Source organism: Daucus carota, chromosome 9 (assembly GCF_001625215.2).
Source record: "Daucus carota subsp. sativus chromosome 9, DH1 v3.0, whole genome shotgun sequence".
NCBI classification, from domain to species: domain Eukaryota; kingdom Viridiplantae; phylum Streptophyta; class Magnoliopsida; order Apiales; family Apiaceae; genus Daucus; species Daucus carota.
In genome coordinates this window covers 38,355,872-38,380,030 of record NC_030389.2, presented here as the reverse complement: position 1 = coordinate 38,380,030, position 24,159 = coordinate 38,355,872, and the positions used below count along the sequence as shown (strand labels likewise).

The following is a 24,159-nucleotide window of genomic DNA, read 5'->3' as shown; positions in this document are numbered from 1 at the left end:
CAGTTTTTGTATTTTTTGTGCAAGCAAAACATATTTTGTACGATAATACGTTTTCAATTTAAAATATAATTTATATAGAAACATTTTAAAATATAATTTATAATTTATATCGAAATCAACAAAAAATTGTCAAAACACAGAAACTAAAAGTACTTCTTATAACCTAAATCATATGGTCACTCAATATATTCTCATATCATAATACAAAAAATTTAGTCGGATCAATATTTAATGAATTTTAAATAATTTTGATGTTGTCAAAATCTTAGATAAATCACTAGCTACTTGCATGTACTTACGGGTGAACATTTTCTTATACTATTATACATCTTTCCAACAAGTTGTAGACTTGTAGCTAATCCAAAGTACTATAAATAAGCTCTTCTGCATAACAACAATTCCCATCAGAACTATTTCACTCATCAACCAATTTGCTACACTCGTCTCCAATATAACAAAGACTAGCTTTCCCTTCTCAATGGCCTCCTTTAACAGCGTGGTCTTTCTTAGCCTCTTGGTTGCCGTTTCGGCATTCATGGCCGCTCCTTCCACTGTTGAAGCCGGTGTACGTGAAGTGGAAAATGTTATTAACGTCACTGGGAAGGTGCCTTGTGCCTACAATACCACTATTTTACGCAATGGCAGTCTCGCAGGCCCCCGATTCCCCAGTAAGTACCTACGCAAAGACATATCTAGAATTATTTTCTCAGAGAGACACAAGTAAATTTTCACAAAATTTAGAATGATAACAAATGTTTTAAGAAAATTAAGAAAGAAATTGTGCCACTCATATCTCTTACTAAATCAGTCGAGGCATTCAAATATATTTGGGTCTATGACCAACACTCTCTCCAAATTACTGTTTATATTTAAGCTCTATTCTAAAAGTCGGTGATTAACTTCTTAGCACGCCCAACTAATTAAATATCTGATTAATACCCGATCAATTCAATTAATCTCCGATCAATCAAATTAATCTCCAATTAATTTTTGTTCCGTGACTTCACCTATATATTAGTAATTCTCATTTCCGCTTTTTACAACACTACATTTAAACTGTGTCATTTAACATCATATGATTTTACGTGCAGATGCGACGGTTCAATTGCAGTGCGGAAAGAATAACACGATTGAAGGAACAAATACGACAAACTCAAATGGAACGTTTTCCATCCTTGTACGATTTAACGAAAGCCTCTTGCAAACCTTAATTCAATCTGTGAAAATCGTTAAAAATTGTTCAGTAGCTGTTGTGACGCCTCTCTCCACTTGCAACGCCAACCTCACATCCAATGGAACTCTTAGATCACCCCTTGACAAAGACCGCATTGACAGGCAAGGAGATATAAGAATGTTCATTCTTACCGCTGAGATGTTTAAGTTTGAAAATCGGACCCAGACAATGTGACAAATCATGTCTATATAATATAAATAAATATATATCGCCTAGTCGATGATATGCTAAATAAAACTTAAATAAAGTCTATGGAATTGCTCGATGCATGTAACGTCGTTTAATCATAGAATTACTCTGTGTGTTTCTGTTTGTTTTCGGTTCTGTCAAGCTTTGTATTCAGATCTGCCGGGATACATATATAATATACTCCTGTGTTTAATATACATATTGCAGCATTATATATATACTGTGCTTTGTTATTTACTTTTATTATACTGTGTCGATAGTATGGCTAATGTTTTCAGGTAATGCTAGCTATTCTAAATTATTTTCTTAAAAATATTTTTCGTATGTATCAATTTAAGATGATTATATTGGTGAGATTGATATAACTGTCAGGTTCCATTTCTATTAATGGCTCAATATCCAATAGAAAATTTTTTGGGGTGCCTAACATTTTTCATGTTTTTTATTTGCTAATTAATTGATTACGGCCAATAGATTTAACGACTGTGAATCACTATTATAACAAACATTTTACGACCGATAACTTGCGAAACAGATCTACTGTGCGCCTAAACTTAGAACGAAAATAAGAAATTCATCGTAATCTGGAAATCCAATCTGTCGTAATAACAGTATTTTGATATTTAAATTATGAAGTAAAACATTTCAATAATACGAATTTTTCCCGTGAGAAAGAACGTCTCATGTATTCAGGACATATGGTATTTCCTATTGTAAGTTACTCATTTCAATCTTTTCAGATTATTAATTCATTTGTTCATGGACTTTTTATGATTTAGGTCCTGAACCAAAACATCTAACTTTTTGATGTTCAAAACATAAACTATACACGGCCTATACTTAAAATACGAATGAAACAAATTTCTCAATACTTTTCCATAATTAAAACAACAAAAAAGTGTATTTTAAATTATAACTTACAACGCAATACATATCCCGTCGTAAGTCCACTAACTACAATTAATGCCACCGGCCATTTTTAAATTATGTATTAAGAAATAAAATATTTAAATAAACCTACGATGGTTCCGTCTTAAATTGATTTCGATAATCAACTATACGCTACTGCATCCCATTTCTAAGCAAAATACTTTTCCCTGTGAATTGATAAAACGATGTTATCACTTGTATATATGTAAATATATAATAAATCTTTACTTATTCTTCAATAATTTAATTATATGTGCATTGATATGAATTATTAAATATTTATATGTCTCTATTTGTGCTTGTGTGTACTTTTTTATGTGCATACTAAATCGATAGGCATGTTCATGTTATGTAGATGTCTTATGATCGAAGTTGGATATCTCGATGAATAATTTCTGGTAGTTATGGATTTACAGATAAATATAATGAGAGGATAAAGTATTTCATGGAAGTTGGGGGAAGCAATTCCAAAGAACCAAATGATTTAAATTATGTCCTTGCAATACATTCAGAAATCAATTAGACCAACTCATTTCTAATGTCAAGTTCGTTGTAACCGGATCTCGAGAGTTATATCCCATAACACTATAGTGACGAATGTAGCGGGTTGAGAAAGGAACAAATGACCGATCGCGAAGATGTATCTATGATGAATATGAGATGTTAAAAGATATTTTTAGACCGAACGCTTTGAAAGAGGAGTATAACATTTTCAATTACCCGAACGAGCAATCATCTAAATTTTAAAATTTTCTGAAATTAATAAGTGGTGGTGTAAAATTTTACAGAACGGAGTACTTCAAATAATTGTAATTTGTTTGTAACTAATATATAACTCAATAAGTGGATATCAAATTTCATTAATAAGACAAAAACTGATTCCGTAAAATATTATAAGAAAATTATATTAGAAGGAGACTAATTATTTTGATACTCTTCTATAAATAAAATTCAAATTTATTCTGTCATCATAAAATTCAAATAGAAAAATATATTCTGTCAGCGTATATTGATAAGTCTTTTTCAATGAACTATTATTTTTATCATTTTTTTTATCTATTTCTTTTATGAAACTTGCATAAAAGAAATTCACTTTAATAGAAATGAAATCAAATTCGAGGTGGATAAAATTCAAATCAGGTTCCACCCGGACCAGGACCAGGTATTTTACACTAAATCATTTTAGAGTCGATCAACCTTTTTTCCCTGATCTGATACAGTAGAACAAGTGAACAACCTTTTCTACCTGATCCGATACAATCGATCATGTTACTTCTTTTTTAGATGGAATGCTCTGTGCTAGATATCACATTTTAAATTTGAGATAAAATGCTCCATTTTCTGTTATTCTCAATTTCTTTACAAATTTTATCATAACAATTTTGCACTCCCTCAAATTTTTTCAAAAACTTCCTTCCTATCTATACTAGTTTCAAGTATTTTTACTTATTTCATTTCATTCCATTCTCACCAATCAAACACAACATTAGTTTCTTGTAATGTATGTTAATATGGATACGAAAACCCTTTCTATGACTTTTAAACTACTTGTCGACAGAGAAATTTTCAAGTCACTGAAGAGGTTTTAGCGAAATAGAGAATGCAAGAATTTCTGCTATTTTAAGGACCGATTACAATATATGAATTATTAATTGTAATTTAATTTTTCTATTTTGTGTGCATAAACAAAGAGCACTAAATTTTTTATATTTAGTTCATTTTAATTAGATTCTGCTTCTTAACATTGGTATACCTACAAAATTACAACAATCAAAATAAACTATAGCAGCCATCGGATTAGATCAATTAAAATAAACTAAATGAATAGAATTTAGTGTATAGCATGTATCCATAAACACGGAATAATAATAATAATAAAAATACACTTATTTCAGTCATTTTGTGAATTAATTTGTTACAATATCTATGCTCGTTACAAAATTTAAAACACGGTCAGATCTGGGCATAGAAAAACCAAAACTCCGAAGCGAATTTTGAATAAAATTCCAAAATATACAAATAATATATCTTATTTTCACGGCTGAAATTACACATGATTAAAAATAATATCCTTTGGTGCACTACCATTCTTTCTTCAAACTGTGTCTTTTCCTCGAATAAGAAGGCCTGAAGCCCATTATTGGACTTGGTAAAGCCCAAGACCAAGACCAACTTCTACTCCTTTTTTGGCCCAGCTGCACCTCAGGCCTAGTACCTATACCAAATCCGCTAAACAAACCCCCCCATTTATTAACTCTCTCCCTTGGCTTAACTTCTCTCTGCGACTCCACTCGCCGGAGAACACAATCACCGAAAAAATCGCCGGAGAAGCTCAGGCTCCCACACCCAACAGATCTAGATCTCGTAATCTTGCAGTTGAGTGGACTTTCATTCTCTATTATTGCTCTGAAATCATTTTTCTTCAAGCACACCAACTGTTTGTGTTTTTGCCGCTGAGAGAAATGAGCGAGTTTCCAAAATCTTGACTTCTGAGGTGTCTTTAATCCATCTGTTTCGCTAGTTTCTGTAAAATTAGGGCCAAAAGCCCGAGGCATGACAGAGGATTTACTGCGGTTAAAAATGATATTTTTGGAGGTGTAGGGGGCTGAAGAGGAAGGGGGGTCATTTTTTTTCTTGCTGGAGAGAAATGGGATTCTTGATTTTTTGCTGGAGGTAAACGGAGGAGGAGAAGGAGAAGAGGAAGAAGAAGAATTGAAGTTGACAGTAGTGTTTGAAAGGGGGAAAGAAGAAGAAACTGCTAGTTTTCCCAGTTTTTCTTGGAGGCAAAACACACATATACCACCAGCAGGGCTATTCTTTTGGTATGTATGTTTTGTGCATTGCATGCTACATGCATAGTCTTCTTGAACTCCTTCCATCACCATTTTCGAATCAGAGAGAGAGAGAGAGAGGGGGAGAGGGAGAGAGAGAGGGAAGGAGAGGGAGAGGGAGAGAGAGAGGGAGAGGGAGAGATTAGTCTTCTGGTTTTGGAGGAGGAAGATTGTGGTTTGGTTTCAGTGAGAGTGAAGCAAGGGTGTGGAGAGACTCAAAGGGTCAAGGGTGAATGGATGATAGTCCCAAGAAGCACATGGATACTGAGTTACGGACTGGGTTTATAAGAAAGAGTGTACTGCATAAAGGAGTTCAAAACTTGAAATGTTTCTCCTTATTTATGTATTTTATCATGTTCCTTCGTTCTACTCTTTCAGAGGAAACATGTGAAGTTATTTACTACTTCTAATATTTAAACTTTATGGTGTACTATGTTTTTCCAGCGTAAATTACAAAAAATCAAAATAAAATAGTGATCGTTTATCTTCTCACTAATAAATTGTTTTTTTAAAAAGCAGAGTAATACAATAGAGAGAAAAATTAAGATATAAATCAAAAGTTTTTTTTCCTCCGATTCCTTATGAAAATATTTCCTTCTTTCGCAAATTTTACTCTTTGTCTTTCACAAAATCTACTGAAAAAGCGTTTTCAACATTTTTCTTTTTTAAATTTTCATCAACAAATTAACAGAGAGACAGATGAAATGAAATTGAAATTGTATAACAGCTCAAACACAGTGGTTCAAATAAGTTTTAAATGTGGATTCTGGGGGACCAATATATTTTTGAATGAACCATACTCAATGAACGTAAATTAATTCATAGTCATGCAATCTGCGTATATTTCGATATCCCAGTTCAATCAAACGGTAATAAAAATACGACTCACCTGTAGTTTTTATTTCTAGCAGCTATTTCTTGAAAATTTACATGTTAAGAATTTCTTAAAACATGAACTTATTTCAATGCAAACAAAAGAAACAAAACAAAACACTTGAAACATATTAAAGGCACGAAGATAGTATATCACGAATTTATGGAAAAAGTCGAGCTAAATTCCAAAAACAATACTGTGTCGGCTTGAATCAGAAAGACAGAAACCGTGTTCAAACTGCTGTCTAGTGTCTAGGTTAATAGAATGATCGGGGATCACACTTATTTTATTTTCATAAATAATTATTATTTTTGTAAAAATATATAAAGATATAATTATCCTAAAATAATTATTTTTTTCTTATAAAATAAAATTTTCAAAAACTCTTGAATATTTATTTTTTAACAGTTTATCTATATATATATACCTAAGAAAATAGGCCAAACTCGTCCGATATTTAATCTGGGTTGTTTACTACAGTATCTTGTTCAAATTCAGGTTTATTAAGACCTTATTTGTTGGATAATATTTCCCAGAAATGTCTTAACTTTTATATATATTGTTTTTATTATAGGATTGCATTATAAGAAATCAAACAGACAAGAAATAATGTGAGCTGAACATATGGATTAGCATAAACCACGGATGCACTCATTCATTAAGGGCCCAACTTGTCTCATAGATTGTTCGAGTCGATATCATATCTGTTTTGCACAGCCCATGATATCTATATTACTCTGTTCAGATTGGAGAGTGTGGATAATTATTACATATAAATATATAATAGTGTAGAATAGTACTCTCTGTTTTGAAGTATAGATGATTTTTTTTACCTACTTTTAAGTTTTTTGACTATATAATTAAAATCATTATTTTGAAAATAAATTAAAATAAAAATGTGGGATTAATAGTATAATTTGAAAAAACGAAAATTTAGTGATTCTTGGTGGAAAAAAATGTGAATGAAAGATCCCATTAAATTATACCGGGTCCATGAATCTAAGAAATAGTGAGAATTCTTGATCTCTCTCAATATCTCTCTTAATTCGAAAATCCAGAATTTGAATTGATGTCCTTTCATTGATTGATCCTAAATTGCATTGATTTATTCTAAAGATTTCCTGGCAGTTCCGTCTATCACTTTATTGTGAAAGACCAGGTTTTTGTTGGTTTAGTTGAGAGAAACAGCTTGAGACCCCGAAAAATGGACAAATTTCTTTTTCATCCGGTGTGAGATATCACATTGTTCGAGGAATCCTAGATGCTGTCGGAGCGTCGTTTTTTATCGACAAATGGGTGGGGTCTATTACAAGTAGAAGGCGCTCTGGTGGGATCCTCGTTGGTGTTCAGTGTACCGCTTGTGTATCTTATGCGAAGCGGGTTCCCCTTCAAACCATTCGAGCTAAAATAGTTTAGCCATGGTCGTCCTCTCCAGATCGCCCGGCGCCCCTAGGTATTCTCTACCTACCTACTTGTGTCGGTTTCGGGTACAGGTACTTTTTTGAGATGATCCAGCCGCACCTTCCAGTACGGCTACCTTTAAAGATAATAATTTTAGTTATTCAATCAAATAACCTACAAATGTGTGTCAAAAAATCAAAGACCTTTGATTCAAAAGAGAGGGAGTATAATTATCCTAATGTTTTATCAAGCGATCCTGGCCCGAGCATGGATAATTCAGTGCGTTGATTTATATTTTTTTTCAAATAAAATTTTATTTCTGCTAAAAAAAGTTCATTTTTGTAATGAAGAAATATTTATTATTGGTAAAACTTATGTCTATTAAATAAGAATTATGAAAACATTCTTGATATTTATTGTTAAAAAATATGGAAAAAGTAACTATTTTGCGCAGATAAAAAATATAATAATTTAAACTTAACATATCTATACTATACTATTAAAGCAGAAACATTAAAAATTTGGTCGGTCGGTACACGGGCTTTTATATAGACTTTTATAATTAACGGGCTTCAAAAAAATTAGTAGGCTTCAAACAAATCAAAAAATAAAACAAATATACAATCAAAACATAAAACAAATATAAAACCTATTTGACTATACAAAAACTAAAGTCAAACCTTAAAAAATACTATATTATTTAAGTCGAAACATTAAAAATTTGATCGATCGGTACACGGGCTTTTATACATACTTTTATAATTAGCGGCTTCAAACATAAAACAAATATAAAATCTATTTGAGTATACAAAAACTAAAGTCAAACCTTAAAAAATACTATCTTATTAAAGTCGAAACATTAAAAATTTGATTGGTCGGGACACAGGCTTTTATACGGACTTTTATAATTAACAGCTTCAAACAAAATTAGTGGACTTCAAGCAAAATATAAACAAATCAAAACATAAAACAAATATAAGATCAAAACATAAAACAAATATAAGACCTATTTGACTATACCAAAAACTAAAGTCAAACCTTAAAAAATATATACACATCTATACTATAATATTAAAGCTGAAACATTGAAAATTTGATCAGTCGGTACTTGGGCCAAAATACGGGCCTATCTCTATTCAAATTATTCTTTTTAACTAAAATATTTTATTTTTTATATTTTCTAATTAAAAAAACTCCATTATTTAAAATAACATCGAAAAACATAGTAATTACCTTTTTAACTAAAACACATTAATTTTTTTATATATTCTGACTAAAATACGGATCTTCTACAATTAACACGGGCCACATATATTATAATTTTATTCTCACAATAATATTAGTTTACTATACTATTAAAGCCGAAACATTAAAAATTGCATCGGTCGGTACACGGGCTTTTATACATACTTTTATAATTAGCGGCTTCAAACATAAAACAAATATAAAATCTATTTGAGTATACAAAAACTAAAGTCAAACCTTAAAAAATACTATCTTATTAAAGTTGAAACATTAAAAATTTGATTGGTCGGGACACAGGCTTTTATACAGACTTTTATAATTAACGGCTTCAAACAAAATTAGTGGACTTCAAGCAAAATATAAACAAATCAAAACATAAAACAAATATAAGATCAAAACATAAAACAGATATAAGACCTATTTGACTATACCAAAAACTAAAGTCAAATCTTAAAAAATATATACACATCTATACTATAATATTAAAGCTGAAACATTGAAAATTTGATCAGTCGGTACTTGGGCCAAAATACGGGCCTATCTCTATACAAATTATTCTTTTTAACTAAAATATTTTATTTTTTATATTTTCTAATTAAAAAAACTCCATTATTTAAAATAACATCGAAAAATATAGTAATTACCTTTTTAACTAAAACACATTATTTTTTTTATATATTCTGACTAAAATACGGATCTTCTACAATTAACACGGGCCACATATATTATAATTTTATTCTCACAATAATATTAGTTTACTATACTATTAAAGCCGAAATATTAAAAATTGCATCGGTCGGTACTTGGGCCAAATTATGGGCCTATTTATATAATCATTATCTTTTCAACTAAATATATTATATCTTTTTTTATAGTTCCAGCTAAAAAAACTCAATTTTCTAAGAATAATATTGGACAACATAGTAATTACCAATTATTCTTTTTAATTAAAATATGTTATCTTCTTTTATATTTTCTAACTAAAAAAACTCCATCATTTAAAATAATATCGAGAAACATAGTAATTACTTTTTTAACTAAAACACATTATCTTTTTTATATTTTCTAACTAAAAAACAGATCTTTTACAATTAACACTAGCTACATATATAAAAATATAATATTATTATATATAATTATTGATAAATAACCTGTGATATATATTTTTCAACCAAAATACATTAACAAATACACTAATGGACTCACTTTAAAAGTAATATTATAAATCTATAAAATACTATTATAGTGTTAAATTCGAAACATGAAAAGTTCAGTTAGTCGGTGGGTCAGTCGAGTTTGGTGAGCCGGTTGGTATTCGACCCACGAACCTCTTTATTTATAACATGTTGTAATATACTTTTTATTATCTATTAAACAAAAACTTTTAGGTTAGTATGATCGGTCAGTTTTTGGTTTTACGCGTCTTTTTTAACTTAATATGTTCCATACTATATTATTAATTATCAATAATGAAATATTAAAAGATGGATTGGTTGATTTATATCTGATTTTATTGATCTCCTTAAATTATAACATGAATTAAAAAACGTATTTTAACATTCTCAGTAAAATATATATCTTCGACCTAATTTTTAATTAGCCATTTTGACGAAATTAACTATTAAGAATTAATCATCTGCTAAACGAAAAATTTATTTAATCATATTATTCTATCATAATTTTATTCTCACAATAATATTACTTTAAGTTATAATATATACGATAAAATAGCAAATATTATAATCGCCCGTGCATTGCACGGGTTATAAGCTAGTATAGATAATTTGTGCGCATGCACCTTTGTTTGGGCTTTGGAACTCATGCCCACTGCTGCCAAATTTATGGGTTGAAGCTTGCAGGGCCTGTGTATTGGTAGATGGGCTTCGTGCGGTGCACTTTACTCTGTCAGGTGAAAATTCCTTCTACTAATTCAAGCTTTTAATTTATTTTTATATTTTTATTGAAACTCAAGTTTATAAATTTTAACATCTGTCCAAAAAAAAGTTTTTAAATTTTAACAGTGCAGGATACAGGGCTGATCCTGAATAATTATGTTATGTTTTATTTAATCATCAGATCTTTGAGTGGATTATATATTTAACCAAAAATAATATTTAAAATTACTTAAGTGTTACAAGTTGATACTGTGATGCTACTAGATAACAAATTTGATATATTATAGGGTATACAAGATATTTGTTTCTTACAAAATCTTGGTAGACGCTATACATCAAAATTTCGGTATCAAAATTTTAATCTACTTTTGAGGACGAGTAAAAAGAGATAAATCTGAAGAACACATGCATCAACTAGAAGCTGAGACGAGTGGCTCATGCAACAATCCATCTTCAATTTCATCAGCTGAACAAACAACACCACTCTCTGACGTCTTGGAATTTCTGTAAATCCCGTATAGCACTAGTTGCATCAGTCCGAGCAGCACCCCCGTCCCGTTCGGTACCTATACGATGAAAATACGCTGCTTCATATAATCGAATTTTATTGATTTTTAAAGATTAGTCGGGACAGAAATACTTACGCCCAGGTAATAATCACGGAGGAGGAAGGCGTAGAAAGTCCAAATACCACTATTCAAGAGAATAAAGAATGAAAGTAAGAATGGCATGTACTCCACGCTTTTGCTTCTCACCACTGTTCCCTGCATAACATGCATACGTTTTGAGATTATCATAAATCGTCGTGATCCATGTGCTGATTAAATTAATCTTATTTTCCCCGGAATACAGCTAAATGCTAAAATGTGCACGAAATTAGTGTTGACTAGGGCCATATCGTTATCGTGCAAAGACACCCCAAATAAAATAAGGAGAGGTATATTTATCAGTATTAATTATATCTCCCTATCGATGTCGATATTCATTTTATATATAGCATTAATATTTCCATTATTTGAGTTTTCTGCGAAACTGAGCTCTCATGTTAAGTCATCAGTTTTTCTTTTTTTGTCACTAGTCATCAGTTTTTTAAAAACTCTAAAATGTGAAGAAGGAGATATCATCTTCAACAAATCACGTGATTTTATCTCCAAGATGAATGGATTAATCAGTGATTGTTTCTGTATTTTGTTTGTTCGACGCGACTGTTTATGTAGATGCCGTATGGCTTTTTATTATTGAATTAACTCATTTATCAAAAAAAAAAAAAAGGAGGTTTATCCGATTATATTATATTCTAACAACGATACTAATTATATATTAGATGATATAAAAATTATTCTAACTTATAAGTTACTTGTCGCCCGATAATCTAGCTAAGTTGCCATGTTGAAGATATGTTTATAATAGAACTAGGGCCATTTGAAACAATAATATGAACAATATCTATGCAGTTTTACATTTATATGAATTGAATACGTACCATGGCAGCTAGAGGAGAGCCATACATGATGATATTGAGTCCAGCGCCTAAAAATCCAATGGCGTTCATACGAGCTTCCCCTTCCAAAGCCAGCTGAGTGACCAAAACTGCCGTTCCGAAAAATCCGACATCCAGAAGTCCGGCTAGGACGGCACTCTTAACCTAAAACATTCATCACACAAGTTATAATATGCAGAACCATTGTTCCAAAACTCAATAACAAATCCCGATTAATAACTCGTCGAACTGACCAAATCTCTGATTAATTCGTGTTCCATGAAGTGTAAAACTAATATGTGACTATCGAAAATAGAGATTAACTATGTGTTGTAGTACCTTCAGATGTTTAGGTGCATAGACGAGGAACAAGATAACATATATCGCTTCAACTACAACGCCGAAGCCATTGACTGTAGCCACCAGTAATTCCCCAGGTTTGATGAGTCCATAGTAAGTCCATAATAATGAATTTAGCAGCGTACAAATGTAAGGCAAGCTCTCATACTCTTCTGTCGATCCATGTTTTATTATTCTCCAAAATGTCGGTCTGCAATTTTCAAAAACACCCCTCAATTTCAAATAATATAACCTCTATGTCAATACCAAAACCATACACTACAAGAAAAACGGTCATTTCTGACACAGACTCCCGACGGATTCAAGCTAAAGAATCCGTCAGAAGCAGCAAGACCATGAGAACTTACACTGGAGAAAGAAATAGGAGGACTGATATAACATTCCCTGCAAATTAAGTGAAAGAATAGTATATGTATTAGTTACAGGATTTAAGCCGAACTTTTTGAGGAGAAGCTGCAAATCAACATTTTCAAAAATCCACAAAAGTAACTTATATGTGGATAGTCTACACAACTATACATGTACTTTTTGTGCATGCAAATAGTAATGAAACCCTATTGATTAAGAGCCGGAAAGCTTAAAATTCTCACCGATAAGACCAACATAGAGACTCAAGTCAGCCATTTTAGAACTTGAAGAGAATGAACAAATCAAACATATAGTACTATTACTAGCAGCTAGAAGACATTCAACAATAATAGTGGTTGGAGTACAAGCTTTATGTTGGATTAAATTAAGGATTATTATTAAACTAGTAATTAGATTAACTTTAACTTGCCTGTAAAGGTTGATAAGCGCAAGCAACATATAGTATAATATTAGCAAGTTGCTTATATATCTGGATCTCAACGAAAAGTAGAAAAGCTGCTAGCTAACTAGCTCCTTATACACACACATTTTTTATAGAGAATATTATATAATAATTGTAAAGTAGAAAAACACATGTAAATACAATATGGAGGATTACTATTTATGAGGGTCAGAGGGTGGTTGATTAGTAGGGCATTAACTAGACACTAAAGTTTGTTAGGGAAGAAGTTTTTTAATATAAACAAGAAAAGAAAACAAAATAAAATATTTAGGTTTTTGTTACCAATTATCCGGTGAATGCTCTTATCACCGGTTCACGCAGCTGCCGGCAAGATATATGGTGATTAACAAGAAACAAAACAAAATAAAATATTTAGCTTTCTGTTGCCCCGATTATATGGTGAATGCTCTTATAACCGGTTCACGCAGCTGCCGGCAAGATTGGGGCTCAACTATGTTCTCACCAATGAATTCAGAAATTTTATGAAGGAACTAGACCAGTGAAAAAAATATGAGATCTGTGTTCGGACAAAAGCATATGATAGGTTTACAAACAGGGGCGAATCTAGGAAGAGGCACGGGAGACACGTGTCCTCCCTAAAATTTTTTTAAACATCTTTTTATCATTCTAAATTTTGCAAAATTATAAAAGTGCCCCCAAAAATTTTTAAAATATATAATTGTTTTCCAAATATTTGCTTCGTGCCCCCATAACATTTGTGTGCTAGATCCGCCCCTGTTTACAAAGCTCATCAATGACATGATCATGCATGATAAGTATTTATGATAATGAGGATGGGAACACCAGATTCATGAGAGCACTTCCTAATATTGATAATGAGAAGTCAACTGTCATCGGAGAAGTTAATAATGATCCAGATGAAATGAGTGTTCTAAAGGTCACGAATTATTGGGGATTAATGGTTTTTTTGGATGGTTCCGTCTCGATTAAACGTTAATTGGACCAAAAATCGTTTTCTTACATAATCGATCAGAAATTGGATTAATCGATCAGAAGTCGGTATCATCAACTAAAACTCGGTCAATTATAAGAAATTTAAAAAAATATACTTCATTCTAAAAAACTTTAATTTAATTTTAAAAAAATGATGTAGTGTTTTGTGTGAAAACTTTTTAAAAAAAGTATATTATTTTGTTAGTGATGGTTGTTTTTTATTTTTTTCCTAAATTGTAGATGGTATTTGTGGTATATATGATAAGAAATATTTTTGTGATACATAAATTTATGCTGTTTTGACTTTATAAGATATATGACATAATAATTATATATAATTTTATTAATAATATTTTATTAATTTTGATTAAGGTCCAATTAATCTTCGATTATCAGGTTAATCCCTGGACGGTATCGACCAAATCTCATTCCAAGCTTTTTACAACACCGGATGAAATACATTCTCCTTGTCCTTGTCTAACCACTCTTATTTTGGCTTCTCTGTTGTATGTTTAACCTCTTTTCCTCCGATAGACAACTATCTTTGTGTACATTTTCCTTCTCTTTGTGTACATATGGGCCATCATAAATTTTATCGAGATAGTCTGGATCAGTGGCCTTCAGATGATGCAGCATATTCACCTACCAGTGTGTAGTTGTTCTCTTTTAGCTAATATTATTCGAGTTTTCATCCTTGTTCCCAGACGTATTTGCAAATCTTTCTAATTTGTTAATCAATTAGCCTACCCTGACATCACTTGTGAAGAAAAAAGTACTTATAGAACGTCCTGGTCAAGCACAAAACCTTGTAAATGAAAGGCTTTCCTCCTGCTGCAACCTTTGCTTCTCTCCCTACTTCTTGGTCTCGATCTCGAACTACTTAAAAAAGTACTTGAAGGACAATAAAATTGTCAAACTACTTTTTTTTTTTTGCAGAATTTTTTTTGCATTAAAATAAAGGGGAAAATACAGGAAATAAAAATAAATGAGTGATGCACAAACCACACCACTCTAACAAAAGATTAGTCAACTAAAGAAACAACATCAAGGCTAATCAAAGTAATACTACAGGAGATGAAGCAAGTCGGCCATCCAGTATCCAGGTGGAAATAGTCACATTGGAGAGACTTTCAGTAGCAAACCAATTAGAGGACAAGAGTCTACATTTGATAAGATGAAGGCAATCCACAGGTAACAAACATCTGGGATTCCTTAAGACATCATTCAAATTGTCAAACTACTTTAAAAAAGTTATAGGAGGTCGGTCACATATTTTATTATTATAAATCAATCTTCTCCAAGTCCAACAAAACCAATTTTTTAGAGGGGAAAAATCAATCTGTTTTATCAGCTTCAAGCTGATTTGACATGATTTTACCTACCCATCGACAATAATTAACAAAATCACATGAACCATGCAGCCATGCTCATCAAGATTTCGATATGAAAACAAATAATTTAAAGTTACGCTATGTGCATGGAAATGATATTCAACACATTCTATTGCGACTTGCGAGTTGTAAATTGACCATTCAAACATGAGAGGGATGGTGCATCATACATGTACCTAACATGTTACATTTTATTAGAACTCTTTTTTTTTTTTTTTTTTATTGTCGTCTGTGTTTTACCTATATATATCCCACCTACCACTTTTCTTAGCTCTAATGAAGCCATTTCATTTGTATCAACAAAAGAGAAGAAAAACTTCAACACAGTATGAGGGTTCATACAATGGCAAGTGAATAATGCATGCAGCCGGACTTAAAGGCGAGACATCGCTTGCTCCAGTGGCGTACTCTGCGTTAAAAAGTTCATGTATAGTTAGAAATAATTTAAATTGGAATCTTTATGCGGTTTTTTAGTTCCAGAACTAACCAGAGGAGCTCCCTTGGCTGCCCTTTCAGCCAAGTATGCACAAGGTTTGAAGAATTCTCCGTATAAATTAGACCACTCCTCCAGTTTCGAACAAATGTATTTGGATCCAATAGAATCTGCCCAGAACATGATACCTCCCCTGTTCCAGAAGAATCGTTTTAAGTAAAGCCAAGAATTTTACATGGCTTTGAGGTAACGAATTTAAAAAAGTTTAAGACAAACCTGTAGGGTGGAAAGCCCATGCCCATGACTCCAGCAATGTCTAGATCTGCTGCTTTGACTGCAATACCTTCAGAGTATACTCTGCACGTCTCATTTACAACAGGGAAAAATACCATCTCCACTATTTCCTCGTCTGACAGCTTAGTCAACTGGATCCACGTTCAAAGTTGCAATTAGAGAAAAAAGAGCAGATACTTTTTCTAGCATAAAGAACTATTGAATCCAAGTTCAAAGTTGCAAAAAGAGGAAAAGGAGCAGAAGTGGTAGCAAATGTTGTATATCTTAAAATGGCAGAATTTTTGTGCATGTAATACTTTCTGTATAGTATGTTGGAAATAGCTGCAGGTTGATAAGGCATCACAAATTAGCTTGAACAGTAACCGACGGCTAACCTTGATCGTCATATAAATTGATGATGGACAAAGACAAACCTTGGGGTCTATGGTGATACCAGACATGCTCCGCGCCTTCTCAATGTATTTTTTCACTTCTGGGTCTGGGCTTGCCTTGCGCCTATCATTGTAGACATAGAACCCTCTGCGAGTGCTTTCACCTGATTGTGTCACATGTTTAAGAACAAAATTGAAATTTACTCAAAAGATTTAATAGTGTCTTTTTCAGCACGAATAACACATGAGTTGTATGACAGAGCCAATCCTACCAGCTCTTTTATCTTCCATCATGAGAGGAAGTAGAATTGACATGTAGGTTCTCTCTGGAAAATTGTCTATAAATTGCTTGCCAGTTGCGACACCAACACCAAACCCAACAAGGTCGCACAGCCTGCACCAAGAAATGCGTAGCTCAATGTTGAGGACCTGGCCATATATACTACATTCTTCATTCCATCAAAAGAGACTTGCAAAAATATGTACCTAAATGGACCCATTGGCATTCCGAACTTAGTAATCGCCCTATCAATCTGATAGATATCTGCTCCTCGATCAACAAGTAAAAGAGCAGCTTGGGTGTATGGAAAGAACATCCTATTTACAGCAAAACCAGTACAATTTCCAACCACGACTGGGGTCTTTTTTATCTTTTTCCCGACATCCAGCAGATCAACAATCACTTGAGAAGATGTCTTGTCAGTACGGATGATTTCCAGAAGTGGCATGACGTGAGCAGGACTGCATATCATTCATAGATAATCTACTAAAAAAATATATAAATGCTACTAAATAAAGGAATTAAAACTGAGATAAATATTACCTAAAAAAGTGTGCTCCAATAATCCGATCATGGGACTTGGTCCTCTTACCAATCAAGTTCAAGTCGATGGTTGAGGTGTTGCTTGCAAGAATGCAATGCGGAGGACAATACTTCTCAAGGTCTGCAAATATTTGTTGCTTTAAGGACACATTCTCTATCACGGCCTGTTCCAAATATTTTTGAAAAAAATAGTGAAGAGAGAGATCACTAATCAAGACATAACAAACGTGAAGTCTATATTCCAAGTACCTCTATCACCAAATCGACATCCTTAAAGCTATCATAATCAAGCACACCCTTCAAGAGAGAGAAAGTTTTCTCAAACTTCTGTTGTGTCATTCTTCCTTTCTTGACACGACTTAGCAAATTGGCTGTAAAACAGGCAAGAACAGAAATGTTTAGAGAACATCTGATACAAACAATATATGTGCAAAAAGAGGACAGCACAAATTTTTGGCTTCACCTTTGACTCTATCAATTCCAGCCTGTAAGAATTTCTCATTCACTTCTTTCAGGATGACAGGATAATTATTAAGAACAAGTGCTGTTGCTATACCAGATCCCATCAATCCTCCCCCAAGAATAGCAACTTTATTAATAGGTCTTGGAACCAAACCCCTATCAGTCACTCCTGGAACCTGTAGTAAACTGAAGCGTTTAGTGGAATTTCCATAGCTTATAAGTTGGTGGTTATGTTATAGGCAGGGCCTTTTCATAACAGAGGTTACTGTATATTAAAAAAAGAGATAATTATTCAAGTATTTGCAAGTTAATTGTAATTCATTTCACAAAAAAATTTGGACCTCTTTCTCGGTTATATGCTATTTATGCTAATTTCATGAGACCTAACAACACATGGTTATAATTGTAGCAATAGTTTCTACTTAATTGTAACATCAGCATATCAAGAAGATAGATGACAAACATGTTTAAGTATAAGTGAATCTTTGTGAATCGATTTAACAAGGCAAGCCAAGTCAAAACTACAGGCAAATATAAATGTCACGTCACCTAGAATGTGATTTAAGTTAATTTCTTGGACATTATAAAACTAAATATCAAAGACTGGAACAAATATAAGAGATGGGTGTCGGTTAACTGCAAAATGGCATAAACAGATTATGATCATGGAGAAACACAAATTCATGACCTGCAAAGAAGTAATATATGTTGTTTAAAATAGCTATATTTATTTTCATACAACCTTTGTAGTACCGCGTTGGGCAAAGAATATGTGGACCAAACTTCTGCTAGTGTCTGAAGGCAGGAGACCTTCGAAAGCTTCAGCTTCCTGCCAACAATTAAAGCACACATATTGTTATGTGTCTAGTAATAAGAAAAATAATGGTAACACTAGACAGATTTTAACCTTCCAGAGGCCTGCACGTGGACCGGAAACTATACCCTCCTCAATGACGTCAATTAGAACTAGCGGATGCTTGAGATTTGGAGCTTGCTTACGCGCTTGAGTTCTGGCAAAATTTAGTATTTCCCTTGCTTCACCAAGTGGCTCTAACTTGTCATTTCTGTAGAGACTATTAATCCATGGTCTTCTACGCTCTAATATATCAAGGGCCCAACGACGAGCTGTGCTTAATAGTTCTTCTGGTGGAGCTATGGCATCAACAAGGCCCAAGTCAAGAGCTTCCTCCCCTTTAACTGGCTTTGATGTCTACCACAAGAAAAGAAAGATTTTAGTTGAAAAGCGCACTCATATAAGCACAACTACTTCCGCATCATAGTCTCGGTGATATGCAATTGCAAGGAATCATTTGTTCCAGCAAGGAGTTGAGAGATCAAATCCGTTATCAGGAGCAAGGACTTAGGAGGTTATAATTTGTATCAGGAGCAAAGAGCTACATACCAGTATCATTTCAAGAGACTTTGCAAGGCCAACAAGACGTGGAAGGCGTTGTGTCCCTGAAACATTATTTGACTATAAGATTATGAAAGAGCTATATACCAGTAATTTTTACACCAAATGTGGAGTTTTTCAAAATAAGTACTATACCCTCATAAATGTTAAACAAAACAAATCCATTCCTTCTATGTCCCATTATACTCATTCCTCTTGTATTTTTAAACTTTTAATCATTGTAATTTTAAACTCTCTTTCTTTACTATTTAATTCAATTTTTTATTCATTCCAATATTTCAAAAAAGTTAGATTCTTTGTCTCAGTTGTTTTAAACAGATATGTGACATATTTGCTTTGTTTATTAGTCTTGTTTCTTGTTTACTCACTAGCAATTACAACTGATCTATTTATGGTAAAACGACTACTTGATTCAGTTGTCGTACACGTTTTCGATGATTATCTTCTCGTAATTGTGGTCTGCATACTTCACCCAGCAACTCCAGAAAGATTTCAAGCTTGAGGTCTCATAACCATAAATTAAAATTTTGATATAAATAATTTAATAGAAGTAAAATATACTATTTTATGTCTAAAAGATTCTATTTGGTGTAAGATATAGTGTCAATGAGATGGCATGGCACAAATCAACTACATGTGTAACATCCCGACCCTTTTTCAGAATGTTAAATCAATAATCAAATAATGTAGTTCAAATTTTTAATCAATAAATCCAGAACAATAATTATCCAAAAGTGAAATCTGCTATTAGAAACGAATTTTAGAATCCCCAGTTGTGCATTATGTGACAACCCCGGTCACATCCAGAGTCTTTTTGGGAAATCGGGTCAAGTCTTGCTTTCCGAATTCGAAATAAGCCAAAATACACTAGCCCAAATACAAGAATTTGGGTAATCCACAAGCCCACCATAGGCCCCCAAAGATCATAATTGTGACTTAAATTCCTGACCACAGGCCCCTGAAAGATCATGATTGTGGGATTGGAGTGGTACAAACTCCCTCACCTAAATTCATAACTTCTACCAGTTGGCTTCGTGTCCCCACCTCTGGACTCTTATCATTTTGGGATAATACCAGCCTTTGTGTCCCCACATATGACAACTTGACTTATCAAGCTTTTGAGAGTTAGCTCTGAATACCATATGTGAAAACCCGGGTCAAAACCCGAGTCTTTCTCGGAATCGGGTCAAGTCCCAGTTTCGAAATCCGAAATAAGCCGAAATAAATTAACCCAAATACAACAATTTGGGTAACCCACACGCCCACCATAGGCCCCCAAAAGATGATGATTTGTTAGTGCATCTAGTAGTCATACTTATGCTTATAAACTGAACTAAAGTTTTTACACTACTCGATATGGAACTGGGGTGTTATAATATATATAAGATGTGAACTTTCTTTAGATAAAAATCAAGTGTATATTAGCATTCATTCACAATTATATTAATCATCATGTTATATACTCAATATATGGAACTTAATGTTACAGTTGGTCAGTTTGGGTTGTACTATACATAGAGTAACATAATTTTTATATACTTACACTTGAGAGCATTTCTAGTTCTGTCTTTGCAACCTACAAGTGCTAGACTCAGTTTTACAAAATATCACAACTACATGTTCAAAAAGGAAAAATAATCACAGATACTAGTAATCACTAAGATATTACCTTAATAAGATTTTGTACCCTGATGTTCACTAATTGGTGAAATTCATGGTCAGAAAATGTAAATGCATGTTTGACACCAATAAAACTTTGACAAAGTTACTTTGCTGATTCATGTAGGCTATAATCCGAAACATCTTAAACAAACTATAAACCTATAACAAGGAGACATCATGAAGTATAAGAATAACAAATTGTCGAATATAAAGATGTAGCCTTGGACTTCAACATTTGATACTTTATTCTTAAAACCATAATATAGATAACAAGATTAATTTTGCCAAACCATTACTATATCCATGAAAATTGCATATTTTACCATGTACTGGTTCCACCTTTCAATAGATCTAGGTGAAGGTCATTTTCTCCTTTACATCATCTTCGATAAACAATTAAGTTCAATATTAACCCCATAAAATGGTGAACAAGCTTAATTAGTTGCTATTTCAGAAAAGAATCAAACCTCCAAATCCCGGAATCACACCAAGCTGCAGCTCAGGTAAGCCTAATTGTGCGTTAGAGGTAGAGATGCGCGCATGGCAGGACTGAGAAAAATAGAGTGAGGAGATCATTTTAAATGATTCAATAGTCATATTTTCTAGACTCTAGAGAGAACAAAGAACTAACCATTGCAACCTCCAGACCTCCACCCAGGGCAAGGCCATCAATAGCAGCAACTGCTGGTTTTTTTGCATCTGTAAAACAGTACAAAGGCAATGTTAGTGTGATGGAAATATGAGTCACTGCAGAACAAATTATAAGAACCCTACCTTCTAAAGTGTCAGCAAGAATTTCAACTGATACATAACCAAGCTTCGGAGCTGGTGCTGTGATCAACATTTAAGCTTAATGTTAGCAAAGCAATGATAAAGTAAAAGTAAGTAAGTATACAGTAATTATATTAACATCACACGTACAGTTTCCAGCTTGGAATTTTCTAAAGGCCGTAATATCAAATCCACCAGAAAATCTGCCATTTGCGCCTGCTCCAGCAATTAAAGTAGTTATCCTCACATGTTACTATCATAAAAAAACATTCTTAAATTTAGCAAACAGCTGCAATGACACACCAGTGACAACAATTGCCTTCACATCATCCCGTTGTAATGCCTGTCTATAGGTTTCATGCAAGCTCTCTAACACTGTAGAGAGAAGAGATTGCAGAAATCACCATTATAACAAGTATGGTATAATTTTATAATAATAATAAAGGTGATTTAGTAACTAGAAATGCTGGTAAAGATAAAATGAAATACTCGTGCTACTGAAAGAGCGTCCAAGCCTGGGATGATAACTTAAGGAATCACAGGTGATGCACATGGCAGACCAAATTTAGCAATACAGGTGTATATATTTATCATTGCTTAGAAACATATGATTTTAGAATCCTAGTAAGTTTTTAAGATATTATATGTTTTCTCTATATCTTGTATCTTGAATTCCTTGTTTCATCTTCCTACAATCCTACTTACTATTCTTTGATTCCGCAGTCGAATTGGTGTCACTTTCCCAGGAAACTAAGAAGATTAAAGAATCTCCCTACACACATTCCATACTACGGAACTTAGATTTAGGCATTCTATCCACCATGTATGGAACATAAGACAGTTACAAAAAAACAAGGAAGTTTCCTAAGCAAGTCAACTACCTGAAAAACATATCAAACTTAAAATCATGGGCAACAAGAATGTTATTGCAGGATTACACAAAACACTAAAACAGATATACTAGGTGGACAGGAAGTTGAATGCAATAGTGCGAAGCAGCTACTACAATTTTGTATCTATTGTAAAAATCAGAAATGAAAGAGGAAATACTTGATACAAGGTCTAAAAATGCTAACTTAAGAAAATAATACATAAAAGCACACGTAAGATGGATGTCTATGGGGGAAACTTTCTGCTCCAACAATATGGAGCAAAATTAATTCATATTGTTTGGCCTTCGGTCTTCAGATCATAATCCTGCCCAAATTAGTCCCATGGTGCATTCTTTAACCTTATAAATCTCAATATGACTATTTTTTTCTATAACGAAAAAACTAATTCAAATAGTAACTATTGCTTTCTTACAATTAAACATATCATGTGTAGGAAACATAACAATTGAGCTTGTAATCAAATCAACGAAACAACCCACATCAAATATCTAGAACATAAGATCAAAAGCATGATATACAAATAAGTGGCTTAAGTAAAATCAAACAGATTAAACTAAACACAATCCATAAAATACAACTTCTCAAACAAAACATTATCAGGAACATACCATCTACAGACAGAGAATTAACGGGAGGATTGATGAGAGTAATAACTGCAACACCATCAGATCCAACTTCCATCACTGTTCTTCCCATTTTCTTACAACTTAGCAGCTAAACTTGGAATATCAGACACACACGAGTAAATTGTGTTCTGGGAGTTGGAAACTGAAGTACTAACAATTGTATGTTTTGGCCAAGTACTTGATCACGCGCCCAACTAATGGTGACTTAAACTCTCCAACTACTCATTTGTCTTCTTTCATTATCAGGATTCAGGGCTTTATCAGTTTTAGAATGGGCCTGTACCCAAAAACACTTGAAAATTTCTGGCATATTTATAAAATTTTAAATATTATACTGTTTATTTAAAATATTATACTTCTTTTGGACAGTGTAAGTGTATTATAATTGTAAAAGTTATAATTTTTTATTATCTACCGGTATTTATTGCATTGATTTAATATATAACTAAAAGAAATTAGTGGGGTTTTTTTTTTTTTTGAAATGAGAATAAATCTCACAAATAAGAATCGCAATTCACCGTGATAATTCTTTCATTCAAAAAAACTTATTATCTAACCGTCGGACATGCAAGATGACCGGGGAAATTTAGACAATAAAACTTTAATGTCCGAAAAGAAAAACCGGTCTTCTTCCAAGAATTCTGAAAATAAAACAAAGAAAACAAGAAAAATATAAGACGATATATATTAGATTACATAAATTATAAAAATAAAAAATATATCTAATAATTAATTATTAATAAAATCACATGTATATGCATGTGCTGATCAAAAAATTTACACAATTATGATAACTCATAATTGAGACAATTAAA

At 32.6% G+C, this 24,159-nt stretch overlaps 3 protein-coding genes and 1 non-coding gene across 4 annotated transcripts; 1 reads left to right on the top strand and 3 right to left on the bottom strand.

Moving 5' to 3' along the window:
* The first annotated feature begins 401 nt into the window (after positions 1-401).
* Positions 402-1,620, top strand: LOC108201877 (uncharacterized). Its single transcript, XR_010287375.1, has 2 exons — positions 402-668; positions 1,092-1,620. It is a non-coding gene; the product is annotated as an uncharacterized LOC108201877 (transcript).
* A 2,814-nt stretch (positions 1,621-4,434) lies between these two features.
* Positions 4,435-5,238, bottom strand: LOC108201589 (uncharacterized). Its single transcript, XM_017369878.1, has one exon. It carries the CDS (start codon positions 5,236-5,238, stop codon positions 4,435-4,437), a length of 804 nt encoding a protein of 267 aa, XP_017225367.1.
* Positions 5,239-10,864: 5,626 nt separating this feature from the next.
* Positions 10,865-13,166, bottom strand: LOC108201999 (bidirectional sugar transporter SWEET17). The gene is made up of 6 exons (XM_017370356.2): positions 13,030-13,166; positions 12,787-12,823; positions 12,419-12,629; positions 12,083-12,244; positions 11,244-11,363; positions 10,865-11,165 (listed from the first exon to the last, which is right to left on the bottom strand). Exons 1-6 carry the CDS (start codon positions 13,061-13,063, stop codon positions 11,010-11,012), a joined length of 720 nt encoding a protein of 239 aa, XP_017225845.1. The 5' UTR covers positions 13,064-13,166; the 3' UTR covers positions 10,865-11,009.
* A 2,522-nt stretch (positions 13,167-15,688) lies between these two features.
* Positions 15,689-23,628, bottom strand: LOC108202825 (glyoxysomal fatty acid beta-oxidation multifunctional protein MFP-a). The gene is made up of 18 exons (XM_017371378.2): positions 23,327-23,628; positions 22,129-22,200; positions 21,976-22,041; positions 21,829-21,885; positions 21,686-21,753; positions 21,522-21,603; positions 19,381-19,436; positions 18,886-19,188; positions 18,721-18,807; positions 17,980-18,154; positions 17,766-17,887; positions 17,517-17,680; positions 17,180-17,434; positions 16,966-17,087; positions 16,736-16,857; positions 16,305-16,453; positions 16,083-16,221; positions 15,689-16,004 (listed from the first exon to the last, which is right to left on the bottom strand). Exons 1-18 carry the CDS (start codon positions 23,412-23,414, stop codon positions 15,969-15,971), a joined length of 2,163 nt encoding a protein of 720 aa, XP_017226867.1. The 5' UTR covers positions 23,415-23,628; the 3' UTR covers positions 15,689-15,968.
* Between the last annotated feature and the right edge of the window lie 531 nt (positions 23,629-24,159).